The 23,293-nt window shown below is 35.5% G+C and overlaps 1 protein-coding gene, 1 long non-coding RNA gene and 1 other non-coding gene across 3 annotated transcripts; 2 read left to right on the top strand and 1 right to left on the bottom strand.

The window, feature by feature from the left end:
- Nucleotides 1-11,622: 11,622 nt before the first annotated feature.
- On the top strand, nt 11,623-12,625 carry LOC120154054. The gene is made up of 3 exons (XR_005518849.1): nt 11,623-11,688; nt 12,037-12,192; nt 12,546-12,625. It is a non-coding gene; the product is annotated as an uncharacterized LOC120154054 (long non-coding RNA).
- Nucleotides 12,626-13,129: 504 nt separating this feature from the next.
- On the top strand, nt 13,130-13,202 carry TRNAR-UCU. Its single transcript has one exon. It is a non-coding gene; the product is annotated as a tRNA-Arg (tRNA).
- A 1,229-nt stretch (nt 13,203-14,431) lies between these two features.
- On the bottom strand, nt 14,432-16,172 carry LOC120153109 (MATH and LRR domain-containing protein PFE0570w-like). The gene has a single exon (XM_039165111.1). The coding sequence runs from the start codon at nt 15,863-15,865 to the stop codon at nt 14,564-14,566; it is 1,302 nt and encodes a 433-aa protein (XP_039021042.1). The 5' UTR covers nt 15,866-16,172; the 3' UTR covers nt 14,432-14,563.
- Between the last annotated feature and the right edge of the window lie 7,121 nt (nt 16,173-23,293).

The following is a 23,293-nucleotide window of genomic DNA, read 5'->3' as shown; positions in this document are numbered from 1 at the left end:
TTGTTTTCAAAAATAGGGGGCACCGCACATTTTAATTCAACGGTGTCCGAATTTTTAATTAAAATATTTTTAGGTTAATTACATTTTAGCCACTGTATATTTTAGGGTATTTACAAGATTAGTCCTTAAGCTTCAACTATAAATACCCTAGCCCATTTAGCTTCAAAATCATCCCAAAAATATTTCTTTCTCCCATTACTAGAGAACTTTCTTGTGAGTAGTGAGTATTTTGTAAACACCTGTAAATTTTTTCTCTTAGTAAAAGATCTGCAGCAGTCCGGAGACGTAAACAAGTTTGGCTAAACTCCGTTATCAATTTCGGGTATTATTTTTCGCTTTTATTTCGCATTCTCACTAATCCAGTTATAGGAAAATTACTCGTTACTCGTTTATTTCCCAATAACTGGTATCAGAGCTTTTGGTTGTGAATTTTGTCAATTTTTTGTGAGGTTACTATTGATTACTATTAACGTGAATAGTGAATTTCGTGAATAGTAAAATTTTGTCGGCTATACGAATTTATCGACGGAGGTGTTCTAATACACGGTGGTTCGCAAGAATTGTCAGAAACGATCCAAACGAAGTCAGATTCGAGTGGGAGCGATGACTGCAGACGAAGGGAAGGTGAAAATTGAGAAGTTCGATGGTGCGGACTTTGACTTTTGGAAGATGCAGATTGAAAATTTTCTGTACCAGAAAAATCTATATCAACCTCTCTCAGGGAAGCAACCAGAGGGCATGAAGAATGAAGACTAGGCTCTTCTCGACAGACAAGCCCTCGGAGTTATCCGACTGACGTTATCCCGCAATGTTGCTTTCAACATAGCAAAGGAAAAGACCACGACGGGTCTTATGACGGCTCTCTCCAGTATGTATGAGAAACCATCGGCCTCAAACAAAGTTCACTTGATGAGGCGATTATTCAATTTGCGGATGGCGGAAGGGGTATCAGTGGCTCAACACTTGAATGAACTCAACACAATCACAACCCAGTTGAGTTCCGTGGAAATTGAATTTGATGATGAAGTTCGAGCTTTAATTCTCTTATCATCTCTATCAGACAGTTGGAATGCTACTGTTACGGCAGCCAACAGCTCGTCGGGAAACAGCAAATTAAAATTCGACGATGTTCGGGATCTGGTATTGAGTGAAGAAATTCGACGGAGAGAATCGGGTGAAGCATCAACCTCCTCAGCCTTGCACACAGAGTCTAGAGGAAGAACTTCAGAAAGAAATTCAAATTGTGGCAGATCGAAATCCAGACGGGGAAAATTCATAAAAAGAAAGAAAGATTTTACCTGTTATAATTGTGGCAAGAAGGGTCACTTTAAAAGAGATTGTCGAGCACTGATGAAAGATACCGGCGTACAGGATTCTGCCAACATGACAGAGGAGACAGGTGATGCCATGATTCTAAGCATCAACAGTTCGATTGAATCATGGATCTTGGATTCAGGGGGCATCTTTCCACTCCACCCCATGCCGAGAAATCATGGAGAACTATGTCAGTGGTGATTTTGGGAGGGTTCATCTAGTTGATGATGAAACCTTAAAGATCGTCGAAAAAGGAGACATCCAATTCAAGTTGCCAAACCAGACCACCTGGACGATGAAGGGAGTGAGACATATTCCTGGCCTCAAAAGAAATTTGATTTCTGTAGGACAGCTTGATGGAGAAGGATATAACATAACTTTTTCAGGCTGTGAATGGAAGATTACCAAAGGAGCACTCGTCATTGCTCGTGGTAAGAAGACTGATACTCTCTATGTAACCTCAAATTTAGAGAATATCATTGCAGCTGCAGATACTGATGGAAAATCAAACCTATGACACCAAAGGCTTGGCCATATGAGCGATAAAGGGATGAAGACACTTTTGACAAAAGGGAAGCTGTTAGATCTAAAGAGTGTAGATGTCGGACTATGCGAGGATTGCATCTTTGGAAAACAAAAGAAAGTCAGTTTTGCAAAGATTGGCAAGATACCCAAGGCAGAAAGGTTAGAGTTGATTCATACTAATGTATGGGGACCATCTCTAGTTCCATCTCTTGCAGGCTCATTATATTATGTCACCTTCATCGATGATTCTACGAGGAAGATGTGGGTTTATTTTTTGAAGAAAAAATCAGAAGTCTTTGATACCTTCAGAAAATAGAAGGCCATGGTGGAAAATGAGACCAGTCTGAAAGTCAAGCGGTCGAGGTCTGACAATGGAGGAGAGTACAGAAATAGGAGATTCATAGATTTCTGCACAAATAATGAGATCAAGATGGAGACAACAGTTCCCATGACATTGCAGCAGAATGGCGTAGTAGAGCGCATGAACAGAAATCTGAATGAACGTGCTAGAACAATGAGGATACATGCCAGATTACCCAAATTTCTATGGGCTGAAGCTATAAACACTGGAGCTTACCTGATCAACCATGGACCCTCAGTTCCTTTGGATGACAGAATACCAGAGGAAGTTTGGAGCAAGAAAGAAATAAACATTTCACACTTAAGAGTGTTTGGTTGTATTTCTTATGTACACATAGACTCTGCTGAAAGAAGTAAACTCGATGTTAAATCCAACAAATGTGCCTTTGTTGGTTATGGCGGTGATGTGTTCGGTTACCAGTTTTGGGACTATGAAAATCGGAAGATCATCAGAAGCAAAGATGTCATTTTCAATGAGAATGTGATGTACAAAGATAGGTCAACTGTAGAATCAAGCATCTCCAGTACCAAAGCTGAAACAAAGGAATTTGCTGAGTTCGAGGAGATTTCTGGAAATGATGTTCAGATCAGTCCTGAAGCAGTTCAAGAAGAGCAGCATTCTCCTTCTTTGCACTACTTGTTGCTGACTGACAATGGTAAACTAGAGTGCTATGATGAAGTAATACAAGTGGAGGATTCTGTTAAGTGGGAGTCTTCCATGAAAGATGAGATGGACTCGCTTATGTCAAATCAGACGTGGGAATTAGCTGAATTACCACCAGGCAAGAAAGCACTCCATAATAAGTAGATCTACAGGATCAAAGAAGAGCACGATGAGAGAAAACGCTACAAAGCAAGATTGGTTGTCAAAGGTATCCAGCAAAAGGAAGGTATTGACTACAATGAAATTTTCTCTCCAAATGTAAAACTGTCTACAATCAGACTGGTGTTGAAAATTGTAGCTGTAAAAAATTTACATCTTGAGCAGTTAGATGTAAAGACAACTTTCCTTCATGGTGATTTGGAGGAAGAAATCTATATGAGGCAGCCATAAGGCTTCATAGAGGCAAGCAAGAAAAACCTGGTATGCAGGTTGAAGAAGAGCTTGTATGGTTTAAAACAAGCTCCTAGACAGTGGTACAAGAAGTTCGATAGCTTCACGAGTAGCAGTGGTTTTACCAGATGCCAAGCCAAGAAGATCATTGTTACTACATCAAGAAGTTCGAAAATAGCTTCATTATTTTATTGTTGTATGTTGATGACATGCTTGTTGTAGGTTCAGACATGCAAGAGATTATAAACTTGAGGCAAAAATTGTCGAAGCAGTTTGCAATGAAAGATCTGGGCGCTGCAAAGTAGATTCTTGGGATGAAGACCAAGAGAGACACAAAGTTGGGGACTTTGATGTTATCATAGGCTGAGTACATCAACAAAGTACTCTCCAGGTTCAACATGCAAGATGCTAAACCAGTAAGTACACCTTTAGGTGTTCATTTTAGACTCTCCAAAGAACAGTCACCAAAGACGGAGGAAGAACGTGCAAACATGGTGAAGGTGCCGTATGCCTCAGTAATTGAAAGTCTGATGTATGCCATGGTTTGTACCAGACCAGATATTGCTCATGCAGTGGGAGCTGTTAGCAGGTACATGAATAATCCAGGCAAGGTATACTGGGAAACAGTCAAATGGATCCTCAGATATGTGCGGGGTACCACAAACAAAGCACTTTGTTTCAAAGGTGGAGATACGATACTAACAGGCTATGTAGATGCTGACTTAGCCGGAAATGTTGACATCAGAAGGAGCACTACAGGGTATGTCTATACTCTAGGAGGAATCACGGTGAGTTGGGTTTCTCAACTACATAAGATAGTTGCTCTCTCCACAACTGAAGCAGAATATGTCGCTGTTACGGAAGCCAACAAGGAGATGGTTTGGCTACAATGTTTCTTGGAAGAGTTAGGCAAGAAATAAGAAAACAATGTCTTGTATTGCGACATTCAAAGCGCTATCCATCTAGCAAAGAATCCGTCTTTTCATTCCAGGACGAAGCACATACAATTACGATATCATTTTATCCGGTCTCTTCTGGAAGATGGGATTTTGAAACTTGAAAAAGATTAGCGGAGCTCAAAATCCGGCAGACATGCTAACAAAAACGGTGACCACGGACAAACTGAAGTTATGTTCAGCTTCAGTTGGCATGCTAGAATAACGAGACTAGAAATGATGCTGCATTAATTGAGGTGTGAAGAAAGATTAAAATCAATCTTCAAGTGGGAGGTTGTTGAACATAAAGTCAAAAGGGGGGCCCAGTTGAATTGTTTTAAAAAATATGGGGCACCACAGATTTTAATTCAACAAAGGGGGGCACCGAATACGGTTCTCCAATTTTTAATTAAAATATTTTTGGGTTAATTATATTTTAGCCACTGCATACATTAGGGTATTTACAAGATTAGTCCCTAAGCTTCAACTTTAAATACCCTAGCCTATTTAGCTTCAAAATCATCCCAAAAATCATTTCTTTCTCCCATTACTAGAGAGTTTTCTTGTGAGTAGTGAGTGTTTTGTAAACACCTGTAAATTTTCTCTCTTAGTAAAAGATCTGCAGCAGTCCGGAGACGTAAGCAAGTTTGGCTGAACTCCGTTATCAATTTCGGGTATTATTTTTCCGCTTTTATTTTGCATTCTCACTAATCTGGTTATAGAGAAATTTCTCGTTACTCGTTTATTTCCCAACAGTCATATAGTGCAAGGAGGTCCCCGTCAAAACTTCAAGTTGTGCGTCGTATGGTAGATTTCTTGTCATCCACTCGCTTACGATCAACCTCTAAATTGATTTAAAAACTTTGATAGCCACATCTTCATAAGTGGGTTTTAGAGTTATGAGTTTGGCCACAACCCAACAATCCATGACCTCTAGATCTTGCAACTCAAGTACACGAGGGATCTCAATCATCGTGGCCTCCTCATCGGTAAAATTCAGTTGGCTCATCAAGTGTTGCACCTTTTCAAGCATTGTGGAGTACGAGGAGATCCCAAACGAGGTAGTTTGATCTAAATTTTTCCTTGTTAGACCTACGAGGAGATTATTTTACCTTGCTTAGATTCACGTCATGGGTGACACCAATATGATTTACGGTAAAGGAGGGATTGCTGAAGATGGATAACTCTGATGAGAGTAAAACTGTCCTCATCATCACAGCCTGGATCGGTCTCAGGAAGAATCCTAATGAACGCTCGACCTTTGAAATACCATGAACAAAAACCTTGAGAGAATGGAGAGAAAATTCTCTCCCTAGAAACCAATATAATGCTGCTTATTTACTGGAGAGTACCTTCTATCATAAAGAGCCCTTTTCCAATGCCATGATAGATTTCTAGTTTGATCATAAGGAGGCAGTAAGAGACCATCGTCTATATAACATCCTACACGCTCTAAAATTAATATAATTATTATATATTTGAATGGACGAAATCTTATAATTCAGTATATACTATTTAAAATGAAAAAAAACATAATAAGATGTACCCCAAAATTACAAATGCAATCCAAATTAAATTTGGCTTTAATTTTGTGAATGTAGGAAAGAGGGCTTAGAAAGCTCATCACGTTTGCATTTCACCTTAATTTAATTTTAGAACATATTTAATTCAAAAACAAGTTTATTATATATATATATATATATATATATATATATTAGGTATTAGTTATTTTCAAAATATGTGTTAAATGTTTATTCTGCTACTATTTTAAAGTTGAGCCGTTAATATCTATTAAAAAATATCACTCAATTATTACTTGACCTGTAGTATGATTTTTTATTTTTCTTTAATTTTTTATTTAAAAAATTAAAAATTCTTAATTTCTCAAAATACCTAAAATCTCTAAATTCTCGTAAAATCTATAAAAGTCTACAATTTTCTCAACATATCCTAAAATCTTTTTTTAATCTCATCATTTGTCACTATTAATACCACCTTACCATTATTGAATGCCACCATCTCGTCACAATAATGAACTGTTGAAAAATGCATTGCTTCTAGATGGCTTTTGGTGGCTATATGATTTCAAAGGTGGTTAAATGGGGGCTGCTAATTTTTCAAAGTTAGGCAACCCATTATTTTTGAATTTAAGCAATGAGAAAATCATTTTTTAATCATTGAACTTTAGGGTATTTACAAAGATTGGTCCCTAAGTTTCAACTATAAATACCCTAGCTCATTTAGCTTCAAAATCATCCCAAAATCCCAAATCATTTCTTTCTCCCAATACTAGGGAGTTTCTTGTGAGTAATGAGTGTTTTGTAAACACCTGTAAATTTTCTCTCTTAGTAAAAGATCTGCAGTAGTCCGGAGACGTAAGCACAATTGGCTGAACTCCTTTATCAATTTTCGGGTATTATTTTTCCGTTTTTATTTCGCATTCTTACTAATCTGGTTATAGGGAAATTACTCGTACTTGGTTTATTTCCCAACAACTGGTATCAGAGCTTTTGGTGGTGAATTTTGTCAATTTTTTGCGAGGTTACTATTCATGTGAATAGTAAATTTCGTGAATAGTAAAAATTTTATCGACGATACGAATTTTTCGGCGGAGGTGTTCTAATACACGGTGGTTCGCAAGAATTGTCGGAAACGATCCAAACAAAGCTAGATTCGAGTGGGAGCGATGGCTACAGACGAAGGGAAGGTGAAAATTGAAAAGTTCGATGGTGCGGACTTTGGCTTTTGGAAGATGCAGATTAAAGATTTTCTGTACCAGAAAAATCTATAGCAACCTCTCTCAGGAAAACAACCAGAGGACATGGAAAATGAAGACTGGGCTCTTCTCGACAGACAAGCCCTCGGAGTTATCTGACTGACGTTATCCCTCAATGTTGCTTTCAACATAGCAAAGGAAAAGATCACGACGGGTCTTATGGCGACTCTCTCCAGTATGTATGAGAAGCCATCGGCCTCAAACAAAGTTCATTTGATGAGGCGATTATTCAATTTGTGGATGGCGGAAGGGGCATCAGTGGCTTAACACCTAAATAAACTCAACACAACCACAACCCAGTTGAGTTTCATGGAAATTGAATTCGATGATGAAGTTCGAGCTTTAATTCTCTTATAATCTCGACCAGACAGTTGGAATGCTACTGTTACAGTAGTCAGCAGCTCGTCGGGAAATAAAAAATTAAAATTCGACGATGTTCGGGATCTGGTACTGAGCGAAGAAATTCGACGGAGAGAATCGGATGAAGCATCAGCCTCCTCAACCTTGCACACGGAGTCCAAAGGGAGAACTTCAGAAAGAAATTCAAATCATGACAGATTGAAATCCACACGGGGAAAATCCAGAACGGGAAAGAAAGATTTTACCTGTTATAATTGTGGCAAGAAGGGTCACTTTAAAAGAGATTGCCGAGCACCGAAGAAAAATACCGGCGCACAGGATTCTGCCAACGTGACGGAGGAGACAGGTGATGCCATGATTCTAAGCGTCAACAGTCCGATTGAATCATGGATCTTGGATTCAGGGGCATCTTTCCACTCCACCCCATGCCAAGAAATCATGGAGAACTATGTCAGTGGTGATTTTGGGAAGGTTCATTTAGCCGATGATGAAACCTTGAAGATCGTCGGAAAAGGAGACATCCGATTAAAGTTGCCAAACCAGACCACCTGGACACTGAAAGGAGTGAGACATATTCTTGACCTCAAACGAAATTTGATTTCTGTAGGAAAACTTGATGGTGAAGGATTTAGCACAACCTTTTCAGGCTGTGAATGGAAGATTACTAAAGGAGCACTCGTCATTGCTCGTGGTAAGAAAACTGGTACTCTCTATATAACCTCAAATTTAGAGAATATCATTACAGTAGCAGATGCTGATGGAAAATCAAACCTATGGTACCAAAGGCTTGGCCATATGAGCGAGAAAGGGATGAAGACACTTTTTTCAAAGGGGAAGTTGCCGGATCTAAAGAATGTAGATGTCGGACTATGCGAGGATTACATCTTTGGCAAACAAAAGAAAGTCAGCTTTGCAAAGATTGGTAAGACACCCAAGGCAGAAAAGTTAGAGTTGGTTCATACTGATGTATGGGGACCATCTCCAGTTCCATCTCTTGCAGGCTCATTTATTATGTCACCTTCATCGATGATTCTACAAGGAAGGTGTGGGTTTATTTTCTGAAGAAGAAATCAAAAGTCTTTGATACCTTCAGAAAATGGAAGACCATGGTGGAAAATGAGACTGGTTTGAAAGTCAAGCGGTTGAGGTCTGACAATGGAGGAGAGTACAAAAATAGGAGATTCAGAGATTTCTACACAAACAATAGGATCAAGATGGAGGCAACAGTTCCCATGACACCGCAGCAGAATGACGTAGCAGAGCGCATGAACATAACTCTGAATGAACGTGCCAGAAGCATGAGGATACATGCCGGATTACCCAAATTTCTATGGGCTGAAGCTATCAACACTGCAGCTTACCTGATCAATCGTGGGCCCTCAGTTCCTTTGGATGGCAGAATACCAGAGGAAGTTTGGAGCAAGAAATAAATAAACCTTTCACACTTAAGAGTGTTTGGTTGTATTTCTTATGTACACATAGACTCTGCTGAAAGAAGTAAACTTGATGCTAAGTCCAACAAATGTGCCTTTGTTGGTTATGGCGGTGATGAGTTCGGTTACCGATTTTGGGACTATGAAAATCGAAAGATCATCAGAAGCAGAGATGTCATTTTCAATGAGAATGTGATGTACAAAGATAGGTCAACTTTATAATCAAGCATCTCCAATACCAAAGCTGAAACAAAGGAATTTGTTGAGTTCGAGGAGATTTCTAGAAATGATGTTCAGATCAATCCTGAAGCAGTTCAAGAAGAACCAGGCACACCAGAACTGAGACGCTCCTCCCAAATTCCTAAACCAGAGTGCTATAATGAAGCAATGCAAGTGAAGGATTCAGTCAAGTGGGAGTCTTCCATGAAAGATGAGATTGACTCGCTTATGTCAAATCAAACATGGGAATTAGCTGAATTACCACCAGGCAAGAAAGCGCTCCACAACAAGTAGATTTACAGGATCAAAGAAGAGCACGATGGGAGCAAACACTACAAAACAAGATTGGTTGTAAAAGGCTTTCAGCAAAAAGAAGGTATTGACTACAATGAAATTTTCTCTCCAATCGTAAAACTGTCTACAATCAGACTGGTGTTAAAAATTGTAGCTGCAGAGAATTTACATCTTGAGCAGTTAGATGTAAAGACAACTTTCCTTCATGGTGATTTGGAGGAAGAAATCTATATGAGGCAACCAGAAGGCTTCATAGAAGCAGACAAGAAAACCTGATATGCAGGTTGAAGAAGAGCTTGTATGGTTTAAAACAAGCTCCTAGATAGTGGTACAAGAAGTTCGATAGCTTCATGAGTAGCAGTGGGTTTACCAGATTCCAAGCAGACCATTGTTGCTACATTAAGAGGTTCGACAACAGCTTCATTATTTTATTATTGTACGTTGATGACATGCTCGTTGCAGGCTCAGACATGGAAGAGATTATACACTTGAAGCAAGAATTATCGAAGCAGTTTGCTATGAAGGATCTGGGCGCTGCAAAGCAGATTCATGGGATGAGGATCAAGAGAGACACAAAGTCGGGGACTTTGATGTTATCACGGGTTGAGTACATCAACAAAGTACTCTCCAGGTTCAACATGCAAGATGCTAAACCAGTAAGTACACCTTTAGGTTTTCATTTCAGACTCTCCAAAGAATAGTCACCAAAGACAGAGGAAGAACGTGCACACATGGTGAAGGTGCCGTATGCCTCAGCAATTGGAAGTCTGATGTATGCCATGGTTTGTACCAGACCAGATATTGCTCAACCAGTGGGAGCTGTTAGCAGGTACATGAATAATCCGGGAAAGGTACACTGGGAAGCAGTCAAATGGATCCTCAGATATCTGCGGGGTACCACAAACAAAGCACTTTGTTTCAAAGGTGGAGATATAATATTGACTGGCTATGTAGATGCTGACTTAGCCAGAAATGTCGACATCAGAAGGAGCACTACAGGGTATGTCTATACTATAGGAGGTACTGCAGTGAGTTGGGTTTCTCAACTACAGAAGATAGTTGCTCTCTCCACAACTGAAGCAGAATATGTCGCTGTTACAGAAGCCAGCAAGGAGATGGGTTGGCTCCAAAGTTTCTTGGAAGAGTTAGGCAAGAAACAAGAAAACAATGTCTTGTATTATGATAGTCAAAGTGCTATCCATCTAGCGAAGAATCCGTCTTTTCATTCCAGGACGAAGCACATACAATTACGATATCATTTTATCCGTCTCTTCTGGAAGATGGGATTTTGAAACTTGAAAAGATCAGTGGAGCTCAAAATCCAGCAGACATGTTAACAAAGACGGTGACTACGGGTAAACTGAAGTTGTGTTCAGCTTCAGTTGGCATGCTAGAGTAATCAAGACCAGAAAGCTGCTACATTGATCGAGGTGTGAAGACATATTAAAATTAGTCTTCAAGTGGGAGATTGTTGAAAAATGCATGGCTTTTAGATGGCTTTCCGTGGCTATATGATTTCAAAGGTGGCTAAATGGGGGCTGCTAATTTTTCAAAGTTAGGCAGCCCATTATTTTTGAATTTAAGCAATGGGAAAATCATTTTTTAGTCATTTGACTTTAGGGTATTTACAAAGATTGGTCCCTAAGTTTCAACTATAAATACCCTAGCTCATTTAGCTTCAAAATCATCCCAAAATCCCAAATCATTTCTTTCTCCCAATACTAGGGAGTTTCTTGTGAGTAATGATTGTTTTGTAAACACCTGTAAATTTTCTCTCTTAGTAAAAGATCTGCAGCAGTCCGGAGACGTAAGCACAATTGGCTGAACTCCGTTATCAATTTTCGGGTATTATTTTTCCGTTTTTATTTCGCATTCTTACTAATCCGGTTATAGGGAAATTACTCGTACTTGGTTTATATCCCAACCTGAACAACCTACAACTCTTCTCCTCTCGTTTAATCATAAATCATTCGTCAAAAGAAGAGTGGTGCATCAATCGTCGATTTATGCTGACGAATGTCGTTCGTCATTGATTTTAGTGTCTTGTTATTCGATTTGCAACGATGAAAGAATAAGATTATCAATAATGGGATTTGACGAATGAAGGATGGACAACGATGATTGATTTGAAAATGATAAGGGAATATATTTAAGGATTTTAAAGTTTTTTTTAAGAAATTGAATAATTTAAAGATTTAAAGATTTCATGTGGTGATAAAAGGGGGTGATCGACAGATAGAGTTTTGGCTATGGAAGACATGAGTGGTGGTGGTCAATAACATGGATTTTGAGATTTTAAGGTTTTTTTTCTTCTGGGCAGTGGCTAGGTTTGATTTCTCGTGGCATGGCCTAGAGTATCATCAGGAAACTTTAGAAAATCTGAAGGCAGCTGTTAAGCTCACTTAGAAGTTTTGTGCGGTATATTCTTTGTTTTTTGGTCTATTTTTGTTAGTTATATAGCTTTTGTTTGCTTCCTTGGATAAATGTCTGCCTTAATGTAAAATGTTAACTTTGTGCTCAGCAGGAAAAGGAAAATGCTTTCTCATTTTTTTAAATGATTTTTTTAGTATTACTTTTTTTCGGACATTTTTTAATGTGAATTGCCAGTAATATTGTGCCTTACTCCAGATAAAGGGAGTTGGCTGTTACAGAATCTCGAGTGAGGCAAACAGTGTGTTTTTTTGTTTGTTACTGTGGTGCAGATTGTGTTCTTTGACTGCTTTACTGTGGATCATGTAATTTAAGAAATAAAGTGACTTTTTCCAGGTTATGTTGGATACCGTAGGTGCTGAGATGCAGGTTGTTAATAAAAGCGAGAAAGCCATCTCACTTCAGGCAGATGCTATGGTTATTTTGACACCGGATGCAGGGCAAAAGGCCTCTTCAGAATTATTGCCTATCAATTTTGATGTATTGTCAAAGGTACAGAGCTAGTCCACTACGTCCCATTGCATTTTGTATATCCCATGTTATTCGCTCTGCAGATTTATCTGCATGAGCCTTGTTTTCTTGCATTTTGGATCTGAGGTTTAAAGCATTATTTGCCTTGGATGTCTGATTCTTTTGTTTTTTCACAGCCTTTATAAACTGGTTTTCCTCAATTTGGGGTTGTGAGACATGCATTGGCTGGTGCAAAATGATTATGGGTTATTTATACAGGAATCTTCGCTTGCCAATTTTTTTCCATTTGGCTAACAGTAATTCATACTTGCTGGTGGTTGTCCTGTTTCTTTGTGCAACTTTTATGATACAGTCATCCAATCTGATTTTTGCAGGCAGTGAAGAAGGGAGACACTATTTTTATTGGTCAGTACCTGTTTACTGGGAGTGAAACTACATCTGTTTGGCTGGAGGTGAGTAAAGTGGAACCAGCTACGAGTGCTTCTATCTTTTTGTGTTTTTTTTAAAGATATTTTGCTGTTAGTTTACTTCCTATCTGTTGGCTGATTAATTAGGGATTTGAACTTTACAATGAGAACTCTTATGCATGTATCATTGCCTAAAATTTGTGACTGAAATTGTGCAGGTTAGTGAGGTTAAAGGAAGTGATGTGGTTTGTGTAATAAATAACTCTGCAGCATTGGCTGGGTCATTGTTCGTTTTTGTAAACAACAATTTTTTAGAATCAGCCTTAAATTGCTTATAAATTACAAGGGTACTAAATTTAGCTTGGTGGTCGAAATCAATAAACAGTTACTTCTGAACCATAAAAAAGAAAAATACATAGCATTTGAAATACATACTCTCAAGAACCTGTCTCACTAGATGTGTTCTTCCCCGACAAATTTCATATACTTTAATTTTGGTAAATATAATAACTTTAGTAAAAAAGTTAAAATCTGATTAAATCAAGCACCTAGTACCTGTTGCCTAATGGATAAGGCGTCTGACTTCTAATCAGACGATTGTGGGTTCGAGTCCCACCAGGTGTGTTTTTTCCCCCCCTAACTAATTTAGTGAGATATAATATTTTCCTAATAACATCTGGGTTATATATATATATATATATATATATATGTACATATACCTTATTGTCAAGGTGTCTGACTTCTAATCAGTCGATTGAGGGTTCGAGTGTCATTAGATATGTAGTTTTCTAAGATAAGTGTAACACCTATACTTTAGTATTTGTAAATATATTCCTTCTACTAAATCTTAGTCAGTTAACTAGCATGGGCAATGAAAAAAGATTTGCTCATACAAGAGTTCGAAAATTTTATTTTTTATCAAGAATTATTGTTACAGTTTACTATAAACCATAGTCATTGAGACACATATGTGTATATAGCACATATGATTATAATGAAAATAAATAATTAAGTGTACATATAATATATAAAATTACTTTTCTAATATTATAAATCTATACCTTTTAATTTATATTTTAAAATATTTTTGAAGGTAATCAAATTAAAACATATTTTCCTATACAGTTAATTATTTTCAATGAAAGTTATTTATTTGTACAGAAAATATAATTTTTTTAAAAAAAGTTACAAATTTATAATTTATAATTATACATTTATCTCTAGCTTAGTTTCCTGTTTCTATCACTCAATTTAGTGGTGGCAGATCAAACGTTAATAAAAGCGTGAACTACTAGTATGACCGGTCATAACTATTTATCATTTTTGACTGTTATTATTTTGATTTTTTTAATTAGATTATCTAATTATTTAATTGTTTCAATCAGATAATTTTTTTGTTAATATTTAATAGAAGAGATGATGTAGCTGTTAAAATTATTAATATAATTATACATTTAATCTTTAATACTCCTATATTCTATTAATTTGAATTTAATTTTAATTAATTAAAAAATTAACCCTTCAATCATGTAGTGACATATGTCATGATACATGTCTCTAGCAATACATACATGATAGCAGTTTTTTTTAAAATTAATTACCGAAATCACAAAAATATAACATCCATAAGTTAAAGATCAAATCAAATCACTAATTATAAATTTATAAAAAATAGTTATCCAAATCCTATTTTATAAATTAAATTTTATTTAAAAAGATTTAAGTTAAATTTATAAAATGAGGAATTGAGTAAAATCGAATAACATTTTAATATCAAATCAAACTCAAATATTTATTTAAAAAAATAAGTCTAGAGTATTACTTATCTATTGAAAATGGATACACAAATAAAGGAAAATGAAAACCAGAATTCACATGTAGGGATAACTAAATTTCATAAACACAAGAGCATAACAAGCTATCTTTTTTTCTTTCTTTGTTCATACAAAAAGCTGACATAAAATCCGTAATAATATGTTACATTTTCAACCAGTGATGCTTGATGGGTCTCCCCTTTTGTTAGGAGAATGGTGGTGATAGGGTTGAATATCCACCATCTCCGACAGCTCCATCTCCTTGTGTCTTAAAATCAGGGCCAACCTCTCGTTTTCGATCAGCCTTCGTTGGTTATCGAGCTTCGCTTTCTCCATTTCCCTTCCTTTCTTCCCACTGAATCTCACCCACTTGAGCCTCTGACTCTCCAGCTTCAATGCCCGGTTTTGGTACCTCACTCGCCGCTCTTCCAATTGCATCGCCCTCTTCTTCATCCATTGTTTCTTCTCCCAACCGCTCTTCGATCCATCTTCTATCACCTTCACCACTTCACTGCTCAGTTGTTGCATCGATGGCGACAATGACTCTTCATCGTTTTCTTCATCCATTGCTTCTTCATCGTCATCATCCTCATCAACATCGTCCTCTTCGTCTTCATCGTCATCGTCATCCTCTTCACTGCCTACCACTTTAGCCGACTTCGACTCCGAATCGCCGCAAATTCGAGCATTTTTAGCTTGTTGGTGCTGGATTTGGGATGTCTCATCCGGTGAATGATTAGCACTCGAAGCATGGCCACAGCTATGATGGTAAGCACACATTTCTCTGAAGAACAAGTGCTTGGAGTTCAACAATTTCCGAACTTGTTCCTTCATTTTGGGGGACAAATCCATGGAATCAAGCAAGGTTTGATTCTCTACAACCTTACAAGCGGTCCCTCTACCAAGTATATCATTAACCCTCTTGTACCTCTTGTTCAAATCATTGAACTTGTCTTCACATTGTTGAGGCGAAACATAAAAGCCTTTCTCCATCATCGCCCTCGAAACCGATTTCCATTTCCCTTTCTTCTGCAACAATCCACCACCGACACCCTTTTTCTTTCCACTAGGATCGGTGGCGCCACCCTCCGGTCCAGCTTCATCGCCGATGTAGTGAACCGCCATTATCAATAGCCTCACCATGCCATCGGTCCATTTCATTCTTTGCCATGGCGAATCTTTTCTCTTACCACCACCGTCATCGAGAGTGAAACCTGCAGGCTCATCATCATCGCTAACAGCAGATGTCTGTCCGGTTTTGGAACCAAAAGTGTAACCTGGTTTAAGCTGTTTTTCGTTTTCATGGTTGGAGGAATAAGCAACCATTTGTGGGTGTTGAAGAAAACCATGCGGGTGTTGAACAGTTTGGGGATTTTGAGGTTGTTGTCGAGGAGGGGGTAAAGGCATTTCAAGGCCTAAAATTCCCGAACCAATCCCGGAAAACACCCCACCAGGTAAACCAGAAGTTTCCATTCATAAACAATAAAAAAGAAAGAAAGAAAGGAAAACAGCTCTTCTTCTTCTTCTTCTTCAAACACCCATTGGCTACAACTTTCTCAGAACTGTTAGACCAAAAAGAAGGAAATACCCATTAAAGAAGTGAGTGTCATGGAGACGTAACCAGGAATCTGCGAAACCTCTTCTTCTTCAAGCAGAAACAAAAGGCAGTGTAGTGTTTGAGAATTTTAAGGATGTAACAGAGGAAATACCAATATGAAGAGATCAGTGATATATAGCAGATAAAGAGACAAAGATGGAAAGACAGATACAGAGAGCGGAGCAGCCGGTTTTTCGTTAGGCAAAAAGGCTTGTGCTTTCTTTGTGCTGAGGCTGAAATTTGCCCATGGTTTTTGTTCTTGGTTTAGCCTACGACCGCTTTTGAAAATATTTAAATACTCATTTACTATTTCTATTTGATACTTTATTTCAACTTGATACTTATAAAATTTATCTTACAATATTTATCTTAACTTTAATTTTATTTATTACTTTTATTAATTTTTACTAATATGATTATATTATATTATATGATATATTAATAATGACATTTTCATTTATATTTTTAGTTTTGAAAAAGTTTAAGAATAACAAAATATTTAAAATGAAAACAACGATTTATTTAAAATTAATCCACCATTTTAATAATTTATCTTTAATTAATCATTATAACTTTATTTATTTATTTTAATCGAATATTCAGTGTGTTCTTATTTTAGAATGGGGTAAACTTTTATTAATTTTTCTTAATAAAAAATCAAAGTATTTTATTATCCTTTCATATTTTTATTTATTTTCATATTTTTATCTAATTTGACTAGATTTTTTTAAAAAAAGCTAAAATAGCTGTGTGTATTTTTTTTTTAATTTCCAATTGATGACTTTACTTTCTTACAATAATATTCTATTATGAAATTTCAACTTTAAAACTTAGATTCATATTTTATATTTTTAATATTTATACAAAGAATAAAATTCTAAGTGTTTTAGACATTAATTTATGATATTTGGGATTTTTAACTAATTTTTATAATTTTTTATACAAAATTTTTTAATTTTTAATATATTTTTTAAAACTTTAAAAGATTTTTATATAAAAACATATGTGATAATATTCTCATTAACACGGGATAAAGATTTATATTATCATATCATTAAAAGTTATCATTGTTAATAAAATATTAAAATAATATATAAAATTAAAGTTTCTATATTAATTATATTTTCTGTACAAATCTGAGAGCACAAATTCTGTAAGTGTTAATTTAAAAGAAATATATAATTTATGTACCAAATGTAGATTTAAACCAATACTAAAAAAATAGTATGTAAACCCACTGGATTTTGCAAAACTAGGTGAGCTAAAAGACTTTAAAATCTCCACGTTCCTCCATACACAGATAAAAATACAAATTATTGTATTTTATTCCATTTTTTTTGCCGATCTTTAAATTATGGTCCGAGTATATTTTCTCTTTCATGTTTCTTTAATCACACCGCTAAAAAAATTAGCAAATATATATTTAATTATAAATTAATATGTAAGGCAAATACCATCTGATGCGTGTTTAGGAGTGATACGTTCCACTAATGGCGTTTTTATCTAAAAACCACTCAAATATTATAAAGTTATATATTAAGTATCGTTTTTTCAAATTTTATCGATTTAACACCCTTTATAATAAGGTGTATTATGTGAAACACGTCTTTACTTAGGTGGACCGAAAGTGTATTCCCTGAAACGCACATTCTAAAAAAAATATTGACATGACACCACGTGAGAATACACGCTTCAAGAGAAGCGATGCCTTACATAGTTTTCTTGCCGCATCAAATTTCTTAAAGCATTTTTAAAAAAGTATGCTAATCACATTATCTAGAGACGTGGCAGTCCAATTATAGTTCTTGCTAATCACAAATTGAGTAAAGATGACGTAGTAAAATTATTTTCTTCATCAAAAAATACGTTTTCTTGTCTATTTAAAATGTCATTAAATCTTGGGTTCCACATGAAGGTCAAACCAAAAACCCAAATTCTAGAATTTGAAATAAAAGCTTGCAAGTTTCAAAAGGGAAAAAAAGGCATTACGGAAATATATAAAAATAAAATATTTTATTGAATGAAAGATGTTTTTGCTATCTGAGAATCTAAAATAATAAAGTAATTTATAATTAATTTATAATTAAGAACTTGTATTTTCGAGAATCTGATGCCACAAGAATATTGTTTTGCTACAAACTTGCTCATGTGAGGTTTCTAGGTTTTGTAAACTTAATAAAACACAACGAAAGCTTTAAACTACCACAAACGTAATATAGAAGGTTAAATAAGAACATTCAACATACATCTCTAGTACTAGTATCAATGTTTTCTCCCCCTCACTAACATAAATATACAAAACTTCCAACATACGATTGATACATGCATCAGAGGCCATAATGATGACAACGCTTGCTTCTTTGGACTAATGTTTCTACTTGAATCTATTAGAAGAACGAAGTCTCGAAGATTCAAAGCCTATCTATTTGATTTGAGGTCAAATCTTTTGAAGAGAGGGAGGATGATACATGCATCACAAGGCTCACATCAAAGGAAGATAGATCAACGCTTCAAATTGACCCACATGACCAAGCCTTGGAAAAAAAGACCAGCAGACTTACGAATGCTTTATAAATAGCATCCTGATGTTATTTGGTTGACATATCTTCTGAAGTTACTATCGGCTGTCTCTTATCTTTCCAACGATTCTTGCATCGCATCAATATGGGATTTTGTAAATATTACGAATTTTCAATATTTTTATCGATTATTTGTAATATAATTTAATTTAGGATGATGCATTATCTTTTAGGATTATATTTATTATTTTATTAGGAATTAAGATCGAGTAAAAAATTATTTGTAGTTTATTATTATTTTTATTCATTAGCTATTTAGGAATTTAGAACTCCTCCCATATATAAAGGAGACTTCATTCGACTTTGTAAAGACATCTTTTCTTGAATACAATACATTGAGAGTTTATCTTTGCAAGTGTTGATTACTTGTGCCTTCGGAGCTTTTTTAATTTAGTTTTTTTCAAGTTCTTTGGAGAGAGATCTTCAGACTCTGGTTTGCCTCTTCATTACGATTAGGAGGGCTGGTTAGAGCTATTTGTCTAGTTTGCCTTTTCATTACGAGTAGGAGGGTTTGATAGGATAATTATCCATCTATTTCTATCATATCCATCTTCATTATCAATATCATCCACGCCACCATCTTAACAATTTGGCCATAAACCCTAATTTGGCTAAGTCATTCTATCTTTATCAATTCTTTATTTTATGTTCATCTTCCTTGTTTTTATTTATCTTTATTATTTTAGTCTTATTATCTTAATATTTATTCTTGATTTTCCAGTAACTGTAATCCCTACATTATCCATCTTCCATAACTCCATCATATTCTTCTTCCATTCAAATCCTTCCACTTTCTTCATCGAGTCTAGAGCTTTCTAAGTTTGATTCCTTAATGAGAGCAACATCCATCTATCCGATGCTACATTTCTATCAATTGGTATCAGATTTAGGACAATTCTTGGAAATAATCAAAGTAATTTGACTTGTTCTTGAAGCATTACTCGCTGAAGTAACCAACAGAGCTTGTTCACACAAGTTCATCGTTTGTAGGTTCTTTTTCAATTTTTTTATTTAGTTTTAATTCTTTCTCGTTAGTTTGTTGTTTTTCATTGAAAATAAAAGAAAAAAAGGAAAAAATGAGAAAAAAATCCAAAAAAACTAGAAATTACAAACGAATGAATTTGGATCAGATTTTTTTATAGGTACATACTCAATCATAAGAGGATTGTAAAGTCCAAAAATTTAGCCCCAATCGGACTCTATCTGACCCTTCAAATACATCATATAGTGTTTTTTCCAATCTTTTCTTGATTCTTATTGCTTTAGGTTCCTTTGTTTTACCTTTTATTGTTCCTATACATTATCTAACACATTGTCTTCCTTGTGTTAGTAGGACTAAAAGAGTTTGCATACTTCTTCTTTCTTGCATTCTCGTTCACTTGAAGTCATACCTTTGTTTGACCTCTTAAAGCTTTTAAGTATCTCTTTTCTCTTTCTTAACGATCAAACTCTGACACGAACATTGAAAAGCTTTTTGATAAGAGAGTTTTAAAGAGTACAAGATCGACTTCCTTGCCTCTCAGAGTATTACTTCCTTGGAGTGACTTGTGAGGTTTCTTGTCTTCTTTGATTTTTATTTTTTAACATTACATGTTTCTTGAGTGTTGTGAATTTTCAGGATGTTTGAACCATTGCAATTTTTTAGACCTAGTTGTATGGTTATACTTTGGCCTTTAAACACTGAAGATACGAAAGATGCTGATATTCAAAGAATAAACTTATTCCATTCTCGGTGTTTGATACAAGGTAAAACTTACTCCATAATCATTGATAATGGAAGTTATATAAACATGGTGAGTAGCTACTTGGTATAGGCACTCAACCTACCTTGTCAACATCATCCAAAACCATATTGTCCACAATGGGTTAATGAAGGTTTCGAGATGAAAGTCACCAAATGCTTAGTCAACCTACATACGGGAAAGTATTTTGGCAAAATTTGGTGTGATGTGTTTAGACTGGAAGCTTCTCACATCATTCTGGGAAGACCATGGATTTACGACAATAATGCTACCAATTATGGCAAATCAAAAAAATACACTTTGAATTTAGACGGTAAGCCTTACAGTCTTCGGCAAAAAAAAAATCTTCAAAGATAAAAGAATAATTTGTGAGGAGGCTGGAAAAAAAGACAATGAAAAAGAGGCAAAAGCAAAAGATGTCACAACCCATAAAAGCAAAGAACATGACCTAAGGGAGGTGTGTAAACCTAATTGTGAGAAGAAAATAGTGATTAGAAATACATATGTGAGCACAAAAGAATTGATAGAGAACATTCTTCATAAAGAGCCTTGCATTATTGCGCTCTTTAGACAACTACTGATTTCGATTTCTAACAATAACACTAGTTTGCTTGGTATGTTTGTTCTTCCTTTACAGAGTTGTTGAATTGTTTTAGATGACCCTCAAGATGGGTTGCCACCGAAAAACCTTAATCACAGTGCCACATAAGTGGTGAATCATGAGTTATAAAAGTCCAAAGGTAAGCATGTTATTACTTATTTTAATGACATTCTAACCTACTTTTGCTCCTTTTTACAAGGTAAGGCTCTTGATAAACCCTTTAAGTTGTTAAAAGACCGAGGTAAGCAACACATAGTAGAAGATGCATTATCCCAAAGGTTATGTAGTCCACAAAGCTCTGCACGAGAATTCTCAACTCATGAACCACACTTAGGATACTCATGGATTACCTCACTAAACCACTTGACATGGTTTTTAAGCAATTATTCTCTCCACATACGAGTAAAACCATGGAGAAAATGAATAATGGCTGACAACATGTTGAACTTCAACCTAAACTCTGGACTACAAGACTTATGTGCAAAAGAGGATTTCAAGACATTAAGAAATCAATTCCAACAAGGAAAAATCACTTACTAAAGAGCATAATGACACATCACATCGATCTAGGTAAGCTTTTTAATTTTTCCTTTCCACACACCTAATTGTCTTTCTCTTGGAATTTCAGATTTGTGGATGAATCCATTTGAGGAATAGGGGAATGATACATGTAACAAAGTCCATAATAATGAAAAAGCATGCTAAAAGAAAAAAGTCTCAAAGATTCAAAGCATATATATTCAGTAAACATAATGTGAATGAATCTTTTAAAGAACATAATGTTTCTCCCTTTGATGTTTCAGATTCGAGGTCAAATACCTTTGAAGAGAATGAGGATGATACATGCATCACAAGGCTCACATCAAATGAAGATGGGCTAACGCTTCCAATTGATTCACACAACCAAGCCTTGGGAAAGAAGAACAACATAGCAGCAGGATTGCGACTATTTTTTGAATGGGATCATGATGTTATTTGGTCAAAATGTCTTTTGGATTTATGACCAGATGTCTCTTATATTTCCAAAAGTTCTTGAATCATATCAATCCGACATTGGGAACTCAAACTCATTTTAGTGAAAACATTGCATGTAGAAATTCCTATACGAGATTAATACGAGATTTTGTAATATTATGAATTTTTAATATTTTTATTGATTATTTGTAATATAATTTAATATAGGATAATGCATTATCTTTTAGGATTATATTTATTAATTTATTAGGAAGTAAGAGAGAGTTGAAACAATTATCTTTAGTTTATTGTTATTAGGAATTAGGATAATATTGTTATTATTATTTTCAAACATTAGTCATACTACAACAAGGACTTCTTCACCCTATATAAAGGATGCTCTTCCCACCATTATAATCACATATTTTTCTTGAATACAATACATTGAGAGTTTATCTTTGCAAGTGTTGATTACTTGTGCCTTCGAAGCTTCTTTTCATTAAGTTCTTTTCATGTTCTTTGTGTGAGAGATCTTCACACTCCGGTTTGCCTCATCATTGCGATTATGAGGGATGGTTAGAGCCATTTATCAAGTTTACCTTTTCATTGCGAGTAGGAGGGTTTAATAGGACAATTATCCATCTATTTCCATCATATCTATCTTCATTATCAATATCATCCACGCCGCCATCACTATGATTTGGCTATAAACCCTAATTTGGCTAAGCTATCCTATCTTATCTTTAATTATTTTTATCCTTTTATGTTTCATATCTTGTTTTGTCTTAATCTTCTACTTGTCTCAATTTCCACCAACTCTAATTCTTGCATACCATCTCCTTACCACCGCCCATAGTATCTCAATATTTCTCTCTTGTACGTTCATCAAGTCTAGAGCTTTCTAGGTCCGATTCTTCAACGACGAGCAACGTTCATCCTCATCAATCTCTTCAAAAGGATTCAGGTTCGAATCTGAAACATCAAAGGGAGAAACATTAGAACCTTTTAATGATTCATTCATATTACACTTACTGAATATATATGCTTTAAATCTTCGAGACTTTGTTCTTCTAATAGGTTCAAGTAGAAACAATAGTCCAAAGAAGCATGTGTTCTCATTGTTATGGACTATGGTGCATGTATCATTCTCCCTTTCCTCAAAAGTATTCCTCCATGAATATGAAAATCCAAGAGAAAAAGAATTAGATGTGTTGAATAGAAAACTTGAAAAATATTTACTTGGATCAAGTTGATGTGTCTTTATGAGATTGAATAGAGGTTTATTCCTTGTTGGAATTGAATTATTATAATCTTGAAATCCTCTTTTGAACGAAAGCCTTGAAAACTGATGTTTCAGTTGAAAATCAACATGACGCCGACCATTGTTGCCTTTGTCTGTGAGAAAATCAACATAAGTTACTCCCACGA

This window comes from Hibiscus syriacus, unplaced genomic scaffold, assembly GCF_006381635.1.
Source record: "Hibiscus syriacus cultivar Baekdansim isolate YM2019G1 unplaced genomic scaffold, ASM638163v2 tig00002840_pilon, whole genome shotgun sequence".
NCBI lineage: Eukaryota > Viridiplantae > Streptophyta > Magnoliopsida > Malvales > Malvaceae > Hibiscus > Hibiscus syriacus.
The sequence above is the reverse complement of the archived record's forward strand: the minus strand, read 5'-3'. Positions and strand labels throughout refer to the sequence as shown.